Raw genomic sequence first — 18,509 nt, 5'->3', positions numbered from 1 at the left:
CTTACTATAAAGCTAGAGTAATCAAGATGGTAGGGTTTTGGGAAAAGAATAGACAAATAGATCAGTGGAACAGCTTAGAGAATGGTTCTGGAACAAGTGGACATCTACATGCAAAAAAGTGAATCCAGACAGACCTTACGCCCTATCTCTGGACCACCTAGACCACCCAATCCCACCTGAACCCCTGCTCCCCATGTCCCGGTTTGAGGGGAGCACTCGACCTCAGGTACACCTGGACCCCAGCTCCTGTCCCCACTAGGATCCACACTCCCGCCCCACCCGATCAGCCCCTGGTTCCGCCTCCCTTGCCTCTCTTGCCTCATTTCCGGCGCGCAGGCTAAAAACTCACTTCCGGTCGTCAAGACCGCGTTCCGGAAGTGAGTCACGATGCCAGCACCTAAGATGGCCACTGGCCCATCTTCCAGCTGTGGTCAATGGAGAAGAAGCAAACAGGAACCCAGAAGTTGCCCGGCTCCGCCATGGCAGCTATCGGGGGCGTGGCTTCCGGCTGCCCGCGCCTGCGAGTCCTGGCCAACAGGTCGAGCGCAGGCGGCGGCTGACAGGCGCTCCTCCCCTGGCGGCGGTGGTGGCGGCGGCTGGTGCCCAGGTGGACTGGCAGTCCCCAGCTCGCGGTCCCACGAGGCTCCAGAGCCCCACCAGGGGATGGACAAGGGGAAGATGGACGAGAATGAATGGGGGTATCACGGCGAAGGCAACAAGAGCCTGGTTGTGGCCCACGCGCAGGTGAGCGGCAGACAGTCGGCGCGATCTGGGACCCTTACCCTACCCGGCGTCGTTTTCACGTCTCTCCAGTACCCTCTCCGTCCGAATCGGTTCTGCGTCCTACCAGCACCGGCTCCCCGCTCCCGAGTTGTTTCCGCAACCCCCTAGTGTTACTCCACCGGGTCAGTTCCGAGTCCCCTCATAGTGTCACAGAACAACCCCACGGGGTCAGTTCCACGTCCCCACGTCGTCACCTCCTCCCCCAGGTCGGTGCCACATCCCCCGAGTTTCATCCCCGCCAGGTTGGTTCCGGGTATCCCCAGTGTCACCCCCTCCACTGAAGTGAGTTCCGTGTTACCCCAGTGTTACCTCCTCCGCCTGGGTCAGCTTCGAGTTTCCCTAGCACCACGCCCCGACCTCCCGCCGTGTGGGTGCCCCCCATTGGACTGCTCAGCCGCTGTGGGGCAGAGGCTACTCCAGGATGCCGCCGGCGGGTACGGAGAGTCTGGGCAGTTCCGGAGGAAGAAATGAAGAAAGTGCTCGGAATGCTGTTTACCTCTCAACACTGAGGGAGTTCAGCCTCTGCGGCTGCTACTAATAATGGAGCATTGCCCACAGGTTCTTCTGCAGAATCTTTTAGAATTGAAAGAGTTTCCCTTTTTCAAGGGAGGATGAGAGTTTCAGAAAGTGTAATAAGGACTCCCAGGGAGGTGAATTCCAGGAAGAGAAGATTGTGGAGGTTTGTGAAGGCCCAGACCTCTGACATCCTGCTGTCTGATACAACCCGGCAGGAATGTGGTGGGCTGGGGGAGGGGTTAAGAGCCCGGGGGTTGGAGTCACACATTGCTGGGCAGAATCCCAGTTTTACCACTGCTTGGCCAAAATTTCTGCATTTGCAGAGTGAGCTGGTAACAGAATCCATTGTGTGGAGTTGCCAGAAAAATGAAATGAGCAGGAGCTGGACAAGTTATGCCTGGCAAGTGAGGTTAAGAGCTTTGACCCAGTCCAACAGCTCCTACTGGATGGTGCAGGCCCTGGGTGGTGCTCTGCCATTCCAGTGCTGGCATGCTGGGTCAGCTGTAGGGTGAGTTGCAGTCACCCAGGTGGCTCTTGTGTTCTGCCTTTGCATCTTGTTATCTATCAACACAGTCGGGAAACTTAAGAACTGAAACTACAGGCTTTGCTCAAGATCTTTATATGAATTAATAATGGACAAAACTTAAGCTGTAGCTGTTCTTCTCTGTGCATTCTGCTGGGCCCCATTGTGTTTCACTGTCAGGTGAAGCACAAGCTATTCTAGCATGAATCACTTTTGTTGTTGAGTTGTTGTGGTGATCCCTGAACCTTTTCACAAAACAAATACTCATCTTCTAATTCCTTAGTAAGATTAGATGGTGTATCTTCATTTTATGTAAAGCTAAGTCTTCTTTCAGTGGAGGCTAATGTACTGAGTTTCCAAGGTAGTGCTGGATGAAGGAGCAAATACCATTCAGATTTGGAATAAAAGGACTCCAGGTTGGAAGATCAGACGCCTTGGGCACTCAGAAGCCTTCTCTACCATCCCTGACAAGTACATGTGTGCCCTTCAGGGCAGTCTGGCCCCCTTCCTTGTTGCACAGCTCCTGTTATTAGGGTTGTATTTCTTCTTCGTTTTCTTTTTCCCTTTTAAACTTAGTCATCAGGCTACCCTGGACCTGTGTTCTTCATTCTTTATTTTAAATCATATTTGCTCTAGTATGTTTATTCTTACTTGGTTGTTTTTAGCTCATTGTTTGAACATGAAGATTATCATCGCAAATTAATCTTGTAAGAAAATGTTTTCACCAAGTGAGGGGGGACTGTGCCCTATTGGTGTGGAAAAGCCTCTGTGCTTTGCCTGGGCCTCGAGAACTAGGGAGAAGGAGAGAGTCCTGGAAGGCAGCCTTTCAGGTTTGTGCTGTGCCCAAGAAGGGGGTGTGTGTGCTAGTGGAATAGATAAAAGGTGGACAAGTGAGCACAAAGATTATTTCTTCCACTGGTAGACTCCCCAGACCCACCTCATTCATTCCAAGATAGAGGGCAGCCTTTACCATATTTTTTCCAGATCGGAGACAGTCCCTTTCTCAGAGAGGGCATCATTTTCTTTCAGAATTGAAAGGTTCTTAAAAAGTGATGAGTCTGTACTCTCTCCTCTCCAGCTTCAGAACACAGTGCCTTCAGGCAGCTACTACTGGGGCCCAGCATCTGCACTGAAGGAACATGAGAGGAGAGACAGACAGCCTTCTGGGCTGGTGGGTTGGGAGCTTCAAGGAGCATAGGATATGTAAAATGGGGCCTGGAGATGGAGGAGCTAAGTGGAGGCCTCGGGAGGTCCATGACGTTGCGGGTATGTGTGCTCAGGGCTAGGCAGAAGAAAGGACAGTACAAGACCCTAATAGCAGGCCACTTCCTGGCAGATTGCTGTCAGTGGCTCTTTTAGGCATCCTGTGTCTGTCACCCTCAACCTGGTGCTCAGTACCCTTGGGTCCAGCTGTGCAGTTTAACCCTTTCCCAGGCACTGGGCTTTTGGCTCTGGCACTGACTCTCCGAGGTGCTCCAAGGCTGTGGCCAGCTTGGCACCATACCCCAATGTATGCCTGGAGGCCTAGGCACTGCCCCATGGGGGTCTAGGGCAAGAGCTTTTTTTTTTTTTGCAGGCAAGCAAGGGAGCTGTCACTTATTCTAGTGGCCATGTGACACTTATGCTCACTCTGAGCTGTGATTAGTGAGGTCTGGGGCTGCATTCTTGTGCGTTGCTGTCTTTTCTCTCTGTATGGTGTTGCTTTCACATCTGCACTTACCCTTCTTCACCTTTGTCTTGTTGGCTTTGGCTCAGTGTCCTGTCCTGTCCTGTGAAGGTCACTGTAAGTTTGGTTTGACATTTGATCTCTCAAGTGTCTCCAATGGTGAGAGTTGGCCAGGACAGGCCAGGCAGAGAGCCATCACCAGGCCCTGAGCTGCCCTCCAGCTGCCCTTACCTGTGGGGTGCAGGGCAAACAGTGCCTCATTCCCTTCATCACACTAAGCTGTTATGACAGAGGTAACGTAAAAGACCTGCCAGCAACGATCATTCATCATCAAAAGCAAAAGCACGAAGGAAGCTGCTCTTTCAGCTGTCTTATCTTTCAGGTTTGACAGCCTTTCTAAGATTCTGTGGGGACAGTTGTTTTGATGCCCTGAGGTGTTTATCTGAGTCCTGAATGTGTGAGGTTCCAGCAGTCAGAGGCCATCTGATTGTTTTCTTCTTGTCTTGTGTTTTAGGATTTGTGATTCATAGATCATACTTCTTAATGGATATGTTGGAAGCAAATAGGAGTTGTTTTGTTCTAGTCCTTTTTCTTTTTTTGAATGCAGCTTTTCCCAAGACCTGGGCCACTGCCTTCTTTAATTTTCTCCTGAATCTAGTTGAGAGTCTTAACTTTATGTTACCTCTAGTATTTTTTTTAACAAGTAATTTATTCTGTATTTGAGATTTTTATTAGTATTAATACAGGTCAATACTGTTGATGTGACTTCTTTCTTGGTGAGGTCTCATTTAAGAGCTCCACACGTAGCCCTGGGATCATCTGCAGTTAAATGGTTAGGATTTGTTATTTCCCAATTGTGTTTCCTTTGGTGGTTTCCAGCCCTGGCCTTGGTGAGCCTTCCTAGTGCATGCAGAGTTGTGGGTATTCTGTGGGGCTGGACCTGGTCTCCCAAGGTGGCATGATTGCTCTCCTTCCCCCTCCTTGGTCAAAACTCAGAACAGCAATGGCCTTGTTTATCAGGAAGGTAAGGAAGTTTTCTGTGTCTGCTGCAGAGGAATAAGAACATGGTGCCAGGTCTCCGGCCACTGCATGTTATATGTTTATGCACCTGCTCCATGGCCCTCATGTGGCCTGGGAGGGTCTGGGGCCTTGATGGCTCCTCCCGGACTCACTTTGCATCCCATGCAGTTTGGTTTATCTTTACTAATCGTTCTGCTTCTCATCTGGTTGCCACATCATCCATCCCTTTAGCCTCTGAGTGTCCTGCCCCCACATCACCAGGGCTCACACTGCCACTCTCCCATCCCCCACCTCATGGCTTTCATCTGTGTCTGCTGCAGTTCAGCAACTGTGGGTCCAGATGGGGCCACCAGAGATTGTGAAAAAAAGAGTCTTCCCATCTGGCCTCCATGGTGAGTCCTGGGCTCCCTCTGTGAGATGTCCTCCCGTGTGTTTTGAGGCTGTCCAGCTAGCACTGTGTCCCACCCTTTGTCCCACTCCTTTGTCCCCATAATCCCACTGTGGGCCTTGGGGCATATTCCCAATTGTATCACCAGAGGTGAGAGAGATTGTGTCACAGGTGTTCTGATGACCCAGGCTGGAGCCGGTGGGGTGGCTTCAGAAGGTAGCCTCACTGAGAAGCTCCCTGAGCCATTTTGGATGTCCAGGGCAGTACCCCAAGGAGCTATTTCTTTTGCTGTGTTTGTCTGTCTCCCTTTCCCTTAAAAGTTGCCTGATCTCTTACTTTGGGGTCTGCTTGAGGCCCTGTCCTGGGTCATCTCATCATCCCAGTGGAAGATCGCACCTGGGCCTATTCTGTGGCAGCGAGGCTGTGGCCCGAGACAACCCATCCAGGAATGCCCGTGGGTCATGGTGGCCTTCCCCATGATCTTTGCTAGGAGACTCTGGAATCTTTCATTCTACCCACTGGCTCCCTCCCTCTGGCTTCAGGTGGGCAGGATTCCCTTTTAACATATTGTTTTTTGTTTAATATTAATTATTTTTATTTAATATTAATTATTTTTATTTAATATTAATTATTGCTTCCCTTCTCTGTTCCAGAAAATATAAAATATTAGAAGGAAGAAAATAAAAAGCATCTAATATTTTCACACTAAGAAAATAATTTTTGTTAACACTCTGGTGCCCATCCTTCCATTATGTGCTTTTATTGGGTACTTAAAAATCCTATGTGTTTGTTTTTGTTTTCTGCTTTTTCCCTCAAACCTTACAGCCTAAATATGTAGAAAATTATTCTTGCACGTCTTCAGGGCTGCAGAACACTTGGGCAGCCAGTGTCCCCACTCCTGTGCTATCAAACATTTGCATGGTTGTGCTTCTAGAGTTGTTATTAGCCGGGCTTTGCCAAACATCTTAGTGTTCTGACAGCTTGGATAGGTTTTCAGTGTGGATCAAAGGTACATTTCCTGGGCCTCTCAGCACATGATGTGCTAGTCCACCTCCTCTACCAGAGCTGAGATGTTTGCAGCACTGAATGCTTTCTGCTTCTTTTATAAGTGACAAGTTGTCCCCTTAACTTTGTATGTTTTTAGGCTGTTTAATGCGCATGTGTGTTTTTATGTGTCATTACTCCAATCAGTGGGTTTTTCAGATTGTTAAAGTCATTGATTCTCATCTAGTATTCCCTGATATGAATGAGAGTACCATGTTTTTCTATCCTCAAGGACATTAAAGGTGTGGCCCTCACCTTAATTTCCTGCCCTGCTGTGTGGTGAAGAGCTGCTTTGGCTCGGACTGTGCAGAAACCCTCACGGAGCTCCCGTCTTCTTAATCGTACCCCTTTCTCTTCACTTTCTTAGCATTTTATCCTAGACATTAAGAAGATGGTACATTTTAAACATCTAGTTTCAAATACTCATTTTAAAAGGAAAGGAGTCGTTTCCTTCACAACTGGTTAAGACCTGGAGACCTGGCAGAACCCTGGCACTTACTGGGTGGGGTGGGCATCTCCCCGTTGGTGGCCTTGCAGTTCTGCTCATCTGCTGTGGGTGGCCCTTGGACTAACGACATCTTTTTGCCAACAAAGGCTGGTAAGGTTGATTTCCAATATTTTCTTTGCTTTCCACCTGAATGGATGTTGCTGGGCCCCAGAGCTGGCCTCTTGGCATTTTCCGGGGCCACTAGCCCAGCCCAGCTCAGTCAGGCCCTCATTAGGTGGAGGTGGTGCTCGCCTTCCAGAATGTGGGCCAACTAAGTGCTCTGTAAGTGCTTGCGTTTTGGGGAACTGGCCTTCATGCTGAAACTGCAGCTCCCTGGGATGGGCTGGTGATCTCTGGTGACATTTTTTGGATGATAAATGGGTCAGTAAAGAAAGCAGTTTTCCTTGAAGCAGACAAAACATGACACTCAGAATTTCTTGACATGTCTTGAACAGAACAGTGAAGTCTAGGTGAGGAGTTAGTATACTTTTGGGGGCTGAGTTTCTGTGAAGTTGCCTCAAATTAGAGCTTCTGCATATCATCTTATGTTTTTCCTTTAATTCTGATGGAATTATAGTTCTATCAAAACGATCTTTGGCTGGTTGAGTATTGAATGTGTACCTGGACTTGGGAGGAGATGGTGACACGGCCATGCTGTTGATTTTGGCTTCCCCAGGTCTGGGCTTGGGACCCAATTTGGTGGCAAGTATCCCAGGTTTTGAGAGGATACTGCATTGTCTCTGAGTGGAGCAGGAGATACCAGAGGGACTCTGGGTGGGGGATAAGGATCTGGTCTCCATAGGGACTTCCTTGCTCCCAGGCACATTTTGGGTCAGAAAGCTACACTTTCTGAGCCTCTTCAATTGCCTGCCCAGGTCCAGGGCTTCCATACCTCCCTGGGCCCCCACACCCTCTTCCTCCTCATCATGGCTTCTCTCTGGGCACAGCCCAGCTCCTTGACTTCTGTGCTCTGTCTGGCACTCTTGTGTCTGCAGGAAGGGTGTCTGAAGTCCCAGTGGAATGAGTCTGGTTACTGAGGCTCCACGGAGTCTACAGGTTATTTCCTTAGAGAACGGCTGCCCCCAAAGCTGTCTTGTTTAAAAAGTTATTTTTTTTACAGTCTTGTATATTATGTCAACATTATAAAAAATTGGAAAACTCAAATAAGCATAGCTTAGAAAAAATTAGTCATCTCAATTGTTGCTACCTGGAGATGCTGTTAACTATGCTAAAAAAGTTCTTTCAGATGTTTCATACAAATGGAGTGCGTACATACTTTACTTAAACATTTTTATTTTACAAATTTAAAAAAAATTAAGTTTAACAACCATGTATTATTACAAAATACATGGACCCATAATCCCATAGCCAGCCCCTTCTGGAACCTTTGTCAGAGATCTTCCCGCCTGCCTGAGGGGCGATCACCAGATCTTAGTCTTACCTGTTTTTGAATGTCATGTAAATAGAACTGTATCTGTACATCATTCACAGACACATACACATATATATAAATATGTATGTATACACATATATGCATATATATACACACATATTTAGAAATATACACATATATACACATATAAACACATGTGTAATTATATATTTATAAAAATAGGTTCATCCTGTAAGCCCTATTCTGTAACTTTTTTCATTTATCAGTAGATGATGGCTGTACATCTGTGTCTGTAAATACAGATCTTCCTCCTATATCCTTGTCAGTGACAGCATGGTATTCCATGGACCGGAATGTGTCCCACTGTGTTTAACCATCTCACTATTGTTGGACATTTAGGTTGTTTCCATTTTATTTAAAATTATAATCAGTAATTTTAAATGCAGTAGCTAAAATCTTTTGCAGATCCTTAATTATTTTCAGATAAATTCCTGGGTACTCCAGGAATCCCAGTTCCCAAGGCTGGCTAGTTCAGAGGGCACAGGATTTCCTGGTTGTCCTGTGGCTCCACCGTATCCTCAGGAATGTGACCCAGTGCTGGCCCACCTTCCCAGGGGCACTAGGTGTTCTAGGCCAGTGGGCTGTCTATGGGGGTTCCAGCCTCCATACTGCTGAGGACAGCCCCCAAGTTGCCCTGGCCCTCTCCACAGCCACCCACTCTTATTCCTGGGCTTTGGGCGGGTACTAATCAGACTTTGTTTTATTTTCCAATAGCGTTGTGTGGTACTGCGTTTTCTGAAGTTTCCTCCAAATAGGAAGAAGGTAAGATGGGTGGGTTTGCCCTGGACCCAGTTATTGAACCAATTACTTAGGAAAGCTTTGATTTTATTTTTGATGTAGAAGTATTGATATTAATTGTGGAAATTTAAATATGACACAAGCATTCAATGCAGAAAATGCTGTGTCTCTGATCCCTGTAGGACCCAGTGCTTTGACTTGCTGGGGTCACAGTGGGTTGTTTTGGTGAGTCCCTGGGTGCTGCGCTGTGTGCCACCTTGTCGAGTTCAGAGAGCCCTGCTGGTAGCCAGGACACCCAGTGCAAGGTCTCAGCTTTGCTGTGGCAATTTCCTTATACCCTGCAGCCTCAGTTTCTCAATCTGTAGAATTGTATCTATGAAAATAAAGTCTATAACACTGTGGTAGACAGCGTTACAGGTTACAACAGGCAGCTCAAATGGAGCATTGGTTTCTATTTGCTGAGTCATCTAAGCAAAGTACTGTGAATGCCCTCGGAAAGCTGTTGCTGTTCTTTTGCATGCTCGCTGACCACTGAGTTATAATATCTGTCTCCTTGGAAGTGGGATTTCATGGTAGTCTTTATTTAAATCTCAGTGGTTGCAGTGGTCAATATGGAGATCCCCAAAGAGCCCTTCCTCTTTCATGGTATTAGGAAGGAGGCACAGAAGCTGGTGTGAGCCCCACTCCAAAGCATAGGCTTTTATCTTAAAAGGAGAGCAAAGGCAGGAGCTGGGGCACACCATACACAGTGGGGATAGGGCAGTGATAGTTGGGTGGCGAGTGGAAATTGGGTGCAAGATCAGGATTGTAGGAGAGATGAGTCACCGAGTTATGGTGAGACAGCCAGAAAGCCTATGGGCACCAGTGGTGGCCAACCATGGAAATGAAGATCAGCCACATAGAGAAGAGGGGCCTGTGGGAGAAATGGCAGGGGGAGCTGCCATGAGATCTGGAGACCATGTGGTCAGTGCTGAGAAGGATGGCATAGGACTGAAGGGCATAGGTAGAGGGCTGTCCCGCCTTAGCTGCTGAAGAGAACTGTGCAGGATGTTGTGTTTCTGCGGAATCCACTTGGAAACTAGAACCATCTGGGAGACTGCCTCCAGCCCCTTCCGTCCCTACTCAGCATCTGCAAAGCCGACACTCAGTGAAGGGCCAGAGCTCCCTAGATGCCTCTGTCAACTTTTCCCGTTTCGGTTGATTGAGGCAATATCTTTCAAGGCAACAACTTGCGTTTGTTTCTTATATAAATGGCATGGTGTGACACCAGTTGCATTATTGGTGAGGAATCGTGTGGTAATTCTGTCAATAAGAAGAGTTTTTTGTCACAAACTCTGCAGCCTCAGTTGTATGGAGCCACTGGGTATGTTCCGAGCTTTTCTGTCAAGCTTCTTTCTAATGCATTCACACTGCATGTGCCACAGGATGCAGGCCGTGGTCTTCATGTGTTACAGGTGCAGGTGGCAGCTCAGTCCAAGACCTTCCCAGAGCCTGAGCCATGTGTTACGCACCTCTTGGCTTGCCCCCGATGAGTAGTCCTCTTGCCCCTGAGAGAGACCTACAAATGGACCCTTCAGACCTCTTGCCTTTGGTCAGAGGGAGGGACACAAGGCTGATTTCCTGTCTCACCCAAATCTCACAGCTTATTTGCTCTTTAAGAACATCTGATTTGTGAGAAAATATTTTAGTCTATATTTAGAAGATGAAAAATAAAATCTAAATACCTTGTGATTTTTAGATGGGAGAGATTTTCAAAGTTGAATTCCTTAAAACGTGTGCATGGGCTGCTGGTGGAATCCACAAGTGTTCCTGGTTGGGGAGGAGTGTGGGCACAGATGGGGCTCTGGGTAGAATGCAGAGATGGATCTGGGAGGCCAAGGGTACAGAAGCTCCAGTGGGTCTGGTGGTCTCTGTAGTGAGGCTCACTTTCTTCCAAGTCCAGGGCTACCATCGTCTATCCATGGCTGCAGATGTGGCAACCCTATGTGTGACATGGGCTTGTGATGGTATCAGAGTCTGCTCCCTCCAGGTCCTGGTCATTGAGGCCTTCCTGTGCTTCTCTTTTACAGACCTCGGAAGAAATATTTCAGCACCTGCAGAACATAGTGGACTTTGGCAAAAATGTAATGAGAGAGTTTTTGGGGGAAAACTATGTTCATTGTGGGGTAAGTAATTTGTATTTAAATAGGCTAAGTTCATGGGTAAGATCTTTATCAATAATACCAACTTCTCAATAATTCCTGGTGTTAGTTACAGAGTTTGCAAGTGCTTTTCTCATTTGTTGCATTGTGAGGTAGCAGAGGAGATAGTATTATTCCCATTTTCTAGCTGAAAAGCATGAGGTTCATGGAGACCATGCTCTTCTCCTGAGGGAGCTTTTAGAAGACTGTAGACATGCTGCTCACCTGCCGGGCCCCCTCCAGTCTTGGCAGCCCTTTGTCCTTCTCTGCAGCCCTCCCTCATCCTTTGGAGGGCAGATGCTTATCAGCAGGGAGGCTGGTGTGGTCACAACTTCCAAGTTGTACTTCCATAAGAGCAATTCTGTAGTCTTAACTATAGTTTTTTCTAAGTTAATACTTTGTGCAGGTGCTGGCCGAGTGCCCCGCTGATGATCACTGTTCTCCCAGAGTTCCGTAGGAGTTGTCTGTCCATCCATCTGTCAGGGGGTTGGCATGGTTCACATGGTTCATGAATCCAAATCAAGGGTTGGTAAATGTAGCCAAATGTTAAGAAGGATGTCTATTGTAAACATTTTATTCTGACTTAACACACAAATAGAACTCATTATAAAATCAGGAATTTAAAGTCGTTTAAAGAAATGCAGTTGTACTTTTTATCTTGGTGACTGTGGACTTTGGCTGGGCAGTTTGTAGATGCTGTGTCAAGAGTAGTTGAGACTCTTTGGCTCTGGACTTGATCCTGTCTATTCCTTTTCACATTTCTGTCATGGCATCGATGGCTCTACCATCAGCCATGACTTCTTTTTCCAGCTGCGGAGCATCAAGACTCCTGCTGTACATGGACCTGAAAGGTGTGTGGTTGCCATGACCTCTCAGCCTTGCTCTCATGGTATGCAGGGCCAAGGTGTTTCTTTGAGAGAGGATTTGGATGCAGCTCTTTATCTTTCCTACACAAGATTCATAATCTGGAGGGATTCTGGGAAACATGGCGGAGTGAGAGACGTCCTCAGATCCTCCCCTTGAAACAGCAATAAGCTGAACATCTAAAACTCAACAAAAAAACCCAGACTGCACACTAGCATGTCTGAGTGTGGGATCTGTGCATAAGAGCTAACACAGGTCAGAACCCTGGGTGTTGGGTGGTGGACTGGGAGAAATAAAGAAGCTGCCTTATAGCCACCGGAGCTCCCTGCAGGAGGAGGGGGAGAGGAGAAGGTGCGGTGATTTCCCTGATCAGCCTGCCTAGAAGTGCTGGAACTTCTAGCAGCCAGCAGCAGGGCCCAGCCATCAAGGCAGAAAGCAGAGATGCGGGACGGGACCGCAGAGAAACAGCAGTTGATTTTTACCCACCCCAGTTGCAAAACCGAGGCTGAGCCACAGCCCCCAACTCCCAACCCAGAGGATCCCTCCCCCCATACCCTCCAAGACCGATCCCCAGGGAGCCCCAGGGGAATCTGAGCAAATGCTGCCGAAACTTGCTAACACTGACAAGGACTGTGATTAAATATCTACAAGAAAAGAAAAAAGGCATTTAGACTTTATATAAAGCTGGGATCCAAGAGGCTTAGATGCTACCCACTGGAAACCAAAAGAAAAACGCTTTCTTTGCAGCAGATTAAAGAGAGACCTTTATATAATAAATCATCTTTCTGGAAAAACAGCGGAATACACTTCTATTAATGCCCAGGTGGAGAAATAGTTAATTAAATACCATGAACAACTAAGGTGACAAGGCATCTCAGAAAGAAAGAGAAAAATCTCCAGAAAATAAAATGTAGAAATATGAGACTTAAGTGACAGAGACTTCAGGATGGTACTTCTGAAAAAACTTGAGATTGAAAACATTTCAGATCAGCAATTTCAAGAATTGATAAAACAACTAGATGAGCAGAGAGAGGAGATTGAAACCCTCAAAAGGAAGCAAATAGAACTTCTGGAGATGAAGAACACCCTGCAAGAGTCGAAAAATGAAACAACAAGCTTGGGAAATAGAGTAGACCAAATGGAGGAAAGGATTAGTGATATCGAAGACAGAAATATAGAAATAAATCAGAAAGAAGAAGAGAGAAACTGAAGAGTGAGAAATAATGAAAGAGAAATACAAGAACTAGCTGATACCATCAGGAGAGGAAACATAAGAATGATGGGCATTCTTGAAGGGGAGGAAAAGGAGCAGGGGATTAGAAAACATTTTCAGACAAATGGTGGACGAGAATTTCCCAAATCTAAGGAATGAGGTGGAACTTGGAATTCAAGAAGTGAACAAAGCACCCAATTATCTCAACCCAAATAGGCCTTCATCAAGACACATTGTATTAAAGTTATCAAAAATCAATGACAAAGATAGAATTCTCAGAGCTGCCAGGGAGAAGAAAATGGTAATGTATATAGGAAAACCCATTATATTATCATCAGACTTCTCAGCGCAGACCTTACACGCCAGAAAGAAATGGAATCAAATATTTAAACTACTAAGTGAAAGGAACTACCAGCCTAGAATAATGTATCCATTTAAGCTCTCCTTTAGATATAAAGGAGAAATTAAGAACTTTCCAGACATAGAAAAATTGAAGGAAATCTCTACTACAAGGCCTGCACTACAGGAAATACTGAAAGGTGTCAGCTCATCTAAAACAAAACAAGAAAACAAAACAAAAATACATAATTAGGAGTAAGGTGAATATTAGGCAAATAGAAACAGAGGAGGGCAACTTTTGCTAAGAACACGGCATTATAAGCTTAAATAATAAGAAGAGAATTGCTATAGCAAGATAGTAGTGAACATTTAGTATCTATAGGGACAAATTGAGATAAAAATGACTGAAAAGGGGAGGATTCAAAGATTCAAATTTGCAAAGGGAAAAGAAAATGGACAACTGTATATATGTAACTATCCCTTTTATATTTATGATGGTAACCACACACCAAAGATTCAGAACTAAAGTATATAACATAAAACATGAACCAGAGGCAAAACCCACAAAAGCCAACCAAAATAAAGAAAATGGAAATCCAAGGACAAGGAAGCATGGAAACACCGAGCTACCAGAAAGCAAAAGATAAAGTGTCTATAAGAAGACCTCATATTTCAATAGTCACCCTAAATGTAAATGGACTGAACTCACCAATAAAAAGGCACAGAACTGCAAAACACAAAACCCAACCATATGCTGCTTCCAGGAGATACATCTCAGCTCCACAGACAAATGTAGACTCAAATTGAAAGGGTGGAAAATGATATTTCAAGCAAATGGCATTCAAAGAAAAGTGGGAGTACTGGTACTAATGTTGGACGAAATAGACTTCAAAATAAAAAGTGTAAAGAAAGATACTGAGGGACACTTTGTAATGATAAAGGGAATCAGGCACCAAGAAGACATAACACTTATTAATATCTATGCTCCCAATCAGGGAACCCCGAAACATATAAAACAATTACTAACAGAACTAAAGGGAGAAACAGACCAAAACACTATCGTAGTAGGGGACCTAAATACCCCACTGTCAGATATGGACAGATCATCCAAACAGAAAATCAATAAGGAAATAACATCCGTAAATGACACATTAGACCAACTGGACACAATTGACATATACAGAGCCTTCCATCCCAAAACAGCTGCTTATACATTCTTCTCTAGTGAGCATGGGACATTCTCAAGGATCAACCACATACTGGGACACAGAGATAACCTCAACAAATATAAGAGGGCTGAAATCTTACCAACCATATTCTCTGATCATAGTGCTTTGAAACTAGAGATCTACTGTAAAAAGAAAGTGAGAAGAACCACAAATACATGGAGATTAAACAGTTGCTACTGAAGAATAACTGGGTCAGAGAAGAAATAAAAAGAGAGATCAAGAGATACATAGAAACAAATGATAATGATAGTACAACATATCGAAACTTTTGGGACACAGCAAAAGCGGTCATAGGAGGAAAGTTAATATCATTACAGGCCTACCCCTAAAACAAGAACGAGCCCAAATAAACAACCTAACACTTCATCTCTAAAAATTAAAAAAGGAAGAACAAATGAGGCCTAAAGTCAGCAGAAGGAAAGAAGTAATCAAAAACAGAGCAGAAATAAATGAAATTAAAAATGAAAAACAATAGAAAAATAAATGCAACAAAGAGCTGTTATTTTGAGAAGGTTAACAAAATTGGAAAATCCTTGGCTAGACTCACTAAAGAAAAAAGAGAAAGGACACAAATAAACAAAATCCGGAATGATGAGGGGATATTACAACTGACATCTCAGAAATACGAAGGATCATAAAAGAATGAAAAAGTATATAACACCAATAATAACCTAGAAGAAATGGACTAGTACTTAGAAAAATACAATCTTCCTAGACTGAATCAAGAAGAAATGGAACATCTAAATAGACCAATCAGCAGTATGGAAATTGAAACAATCATTAAAATCTTACTCAAAAGTAAAAGTGCAGGACTAGATGGCTTCATCAGTGAATTCTACCAAACATTCAAAGATTTAATACCTATTCTGAAACTCTTCCAAAAAATAGAAGAAGAGGCAATACTTCCCAACTCATTTTATGAGACCAGTATTACTCTGATACCAAAACCTGGTAAAGATAACACAAAAAAAGAAAACTACAGACCAGTATCTCTCATGAAGACAGATGCAAAAATCCTAAATAAGATACTAGCGAACCGAATACAGCAACATATTATAAAGATTATATGGAGCGATCAAGTGGGCTTCATCCTAGGGGGCACAGAGATGGTTCAACATACACAAAGATTAATATTATACACCACATAAAATAATTAAAAAATAAGAATCATACGATCATATCAATAGATGCAGAAAAAGCCTTCAACAAGATACAGCATTTATTTATGATCAAAACACTTAACAAAATTGGTATAGAAGGAAAGTACCTTAACATAATAAGGCCATCCATGATAAACCCTTAGCCAACATTATACCTAATGGTGAAAAACTAAAACTCTTCCCTCTAAGATCAGCAACAAGCAAGGCTGTCCACTATCACCACTGTTATTCAATGTAACATTGGATGTCCTAGTGAGTGCAATCAGGCAAGAGAAAGGTATAAAAGGCATCCAAATAGGAAATGAAGAAGTCAAACTGTCACTGTTTGCAGATGACATGATCCTCTACATAGAAAACCCTAAAGAATCCACAAGAACACTTCTAGAAACAATAAGCAAATACAGTAAAGTCTCTGGATACAAAATGTTCAAAAATCCATAGCTTTCCTATATTTTAATAATGAAGTATCAGAAAATGCAGTGGGAAAAATAGTTACTTTTGCAGTTGCCACAAAAAATAAAATACCCAAGAATAAATCTAACGAAACATGTGAAGGACCTATATAATGAAAACTACAAGACCCTATTAAAAGAAATCAAAGAAGATACAAAGAAATGGAAAGATATTCCATGTTCTTGGATTGGAAGAATCAACATCATTAAAATGACCACATTACCTACGCATTATACAGATTTAATGCAATCCCCATCAAAATCGCATCAGCCTTTTTTAAAGAAATAGAACAAATCATCAGATTTGCATGGAAGCACAAAAGACCACTACTTGCCAAAGGCATCCTGAGAAAAAAGAATGAAGCTGGAGGCATCACTCTGCCTGACTTCAAATTATACTACAAAGCGACAGTAATAAAAACGGCATGGTATTGGCAGCAAAACAGACACATGGACCAGTGGAAAAGAATCGAGAGTCCAGAAGTAAACCCATATTTTATGGGCTAATAATTTTTGACATAAAAGCCAGAAACATACAGTGGAGAAAAGAAAGCCTCTTCAATAAATGGTGCTGGGAAAATTGGAAGGCCACCTGCAAAAGAATGTAACTTGTCTATCACCACACACCAAAATTAACTCAAAATAGATTAAGGACTTGAATATAAGACCTGAAACAATAAAATGCGTAGAAGAAACGTAGGAACTAAACTTAAGGACCTTGGACTTAAAGAGGATTTTACGAATTTGATCTCAAAAGCAAGGGAAGTAAAAGCAAAAATAAATGAATGGGACTACATCAAACTAAAAAGCTTTTGGTCAGCAAAAGAAATCATCAACAAGGTAAAAGTTGAAAATCACATAATATCACATATGTGCGATATAAACCTAAAAGCAACAAATGAACAGGATAAACAGAGACTCAGGGACATGGACAATGGACTAGTGGTTACCAGAGAGTAGGGGGTGGGGGAGGAGGGAAGAAGTAGACAGCGTAAAGGGGGTCAAATATAGTGGAGCTGGGGGAGGGTGAAGTAGGTAAAGGGGATCAAATATATTTCAGCTGTAGGAAATTGTACTCTGGGTGGTAATTACACAATAGAATACATAGATATCAAATTATATTGTCCACCTGAAAATTATATAATTGTATTAACCAATGTTACCCCAATAAACTTAAAAAAAAAGGTTCATAATCTGCCATCTGCACACTTTGTGCTTTTGCTTTCTTTAAAGTATAGTGAGAGCTTGGACTTTTGTGATATCATCTTAAGTTTTGAATTTAGAATTTTTGTAATTCCCATTCTTCCATCATTTCACCTTGCCTAATTCAGAACTAAATTTTTTAGCCACTCATCTTTTATCAGTTTATAACATGTTTAGTTAAGTTGCCATAGCAGCCTGGGAAGCAAAGGATCGATTGGACCAGGGCGGACTGCAGAAGCATGTCTGTATGATGGGATGGCTGCTGGCTTGCAGATCATGTGGCAGCACAGCCATGGGCTGGCATAGGTGCATCCATGTGATAGGACAGTCACAGGCTGGTGCTGACACGTAGGTGGGACAGGGTGGGATGGCAAAGGCATGGAGTGTAAGCAGACAGAGTCCTGGCATTCTCATTCTAGGCTGGTCTCTTGCTTCCTCTTGGGACTTCTTCAGAAGTCAGAATTCTGCCACCCTGGAAACACAAGGAAGATGGTGAGCAATGTAGATTAAATAAAATCTATTACTTCGAGAAATTGCAAAGAAGCATCAAAGTATAGAGAAATTGCTTTGTTTTTTGCCCAAATGCACTGTGGCTGATGGACGCACAGGATGTCTCACCTAGAAATTAATATTCAATCATAGCCCTTTCTCAAGCTGTTTCTCAGATGGGAGTGTGAGAAGCCTCAGGTTGTTTGTGGAGAAAGCTGGTGAGGAACGTTTATGGTGGCAGAACTGCTTCAGGCCCTGCTTTGCTGTCCCCAGACACTGTGGGTACAGAAGAGGTGCCATGTCAGGGGTGCTCTGTGGAGACTGACCGTGGGTGACATGGGGCATGCTGTTGGTTGCCACCAACATTGACACCAGCTGACTGAGGAGAGCCTGTCACTCCGTGCATAGAAGCATTAGTGTCTCTGTTTAATCTGGATATGTTCTTCAAAGAGCAACTTTATTCCTAAGGCCTACATACTGAGTATTTTTTTAGTGTGCTAAAATATACATAACATAAGATTTATCATTTTAACCATTTTTTAAATATGCAGTTCTGTGGCATTAAGTATTTCACATTGTTGTGCGACCCATACTGAGTATTTTGTATTTGTTCTTACAGGAAGTTGTTCAGCTGCCTTTGGACTTTGTGAAACAGCTTTGTTTAAAGGTACAGTCTGAAAGACCAGGTAAGGGTTTCTAACTTAGAAATTTTTTGTAATTTTATCATATCCCATTCGAAAAGTGTTTGACATTATTACTCTT

General features: G+C 44.0%; 1 protein-coding gene and 1 long non-coding RNA gene across 8 annotated transcripts in view; both read left to right on the top strand.

Annotated features, from left to right (window-relative positions):
* BICD2 (BICD cargo adaptor 2) overlaps positions 1-18,509 on the top strand; it is a 100,726-nt gene that overhangs the window by 60,344 nt on the left and 21,873 nt on the right. For 4 of the 6 annotated variants that reach the window (XM_039888447.1, XM_039888446.1, XM_039888445.1 and 1 more), the window contains 3 exons: positions 8,595-8,642; positions 10,688-10,783; positions 18,367-18,433. In XM_039888447.1, the coding sequence (XP_039744381.1) occupies positions 8,595-8,642; positions 10,688-10,783; positions 18,367-18,433 (211 nt within the window). Of the gene's footprint in view, positions 1-8,594; positions 8,643-10,687; positions 10,784-17,677; positions 17,751-18,366; positions 18,434-18,509 lie in introns of all 6 variants that reach the window. The other 2 variants (XR_005658542.1, XM_039888449.1) reach the window with 2 other exon arrangements.
* LOC120622761 (uncharacterized) lies at positions 613-7,750 on the top strand. 2 transcript variants are annotated; one of them, XR_005658544.1, is made up of 3 exons: positions 613-744; positions 4,829-4,900; positions 5,250-7,750. It is a non-coding gene; the product is annotated as an uncharacterized LOC120622761 (long non-coding RNA). The 2 variants fall into 2 exon arrangements; XR_005658543.1 differs by having other exon boundaries at positions 5,217-7,750.

This window comes from Pteropus medius, unplaced genomic scaffold, assembly GCF_902729225.1.
Source record: "Pteropus medius unplaced genomic scaffold, Ma_sr-lr_union100, whole genome shotgun sequence".
Taxonomy (NCBI): Eukaryota; Metazoa; Chordata; class Mammalia; order Chiroptera; family Pteropodidae; genus Pteropus; species Pteropus medius.
Note: the sequence above shows the minus strand (reverse complement) of the source record. Positions and strands in the feature narration are given on the sequence as shown.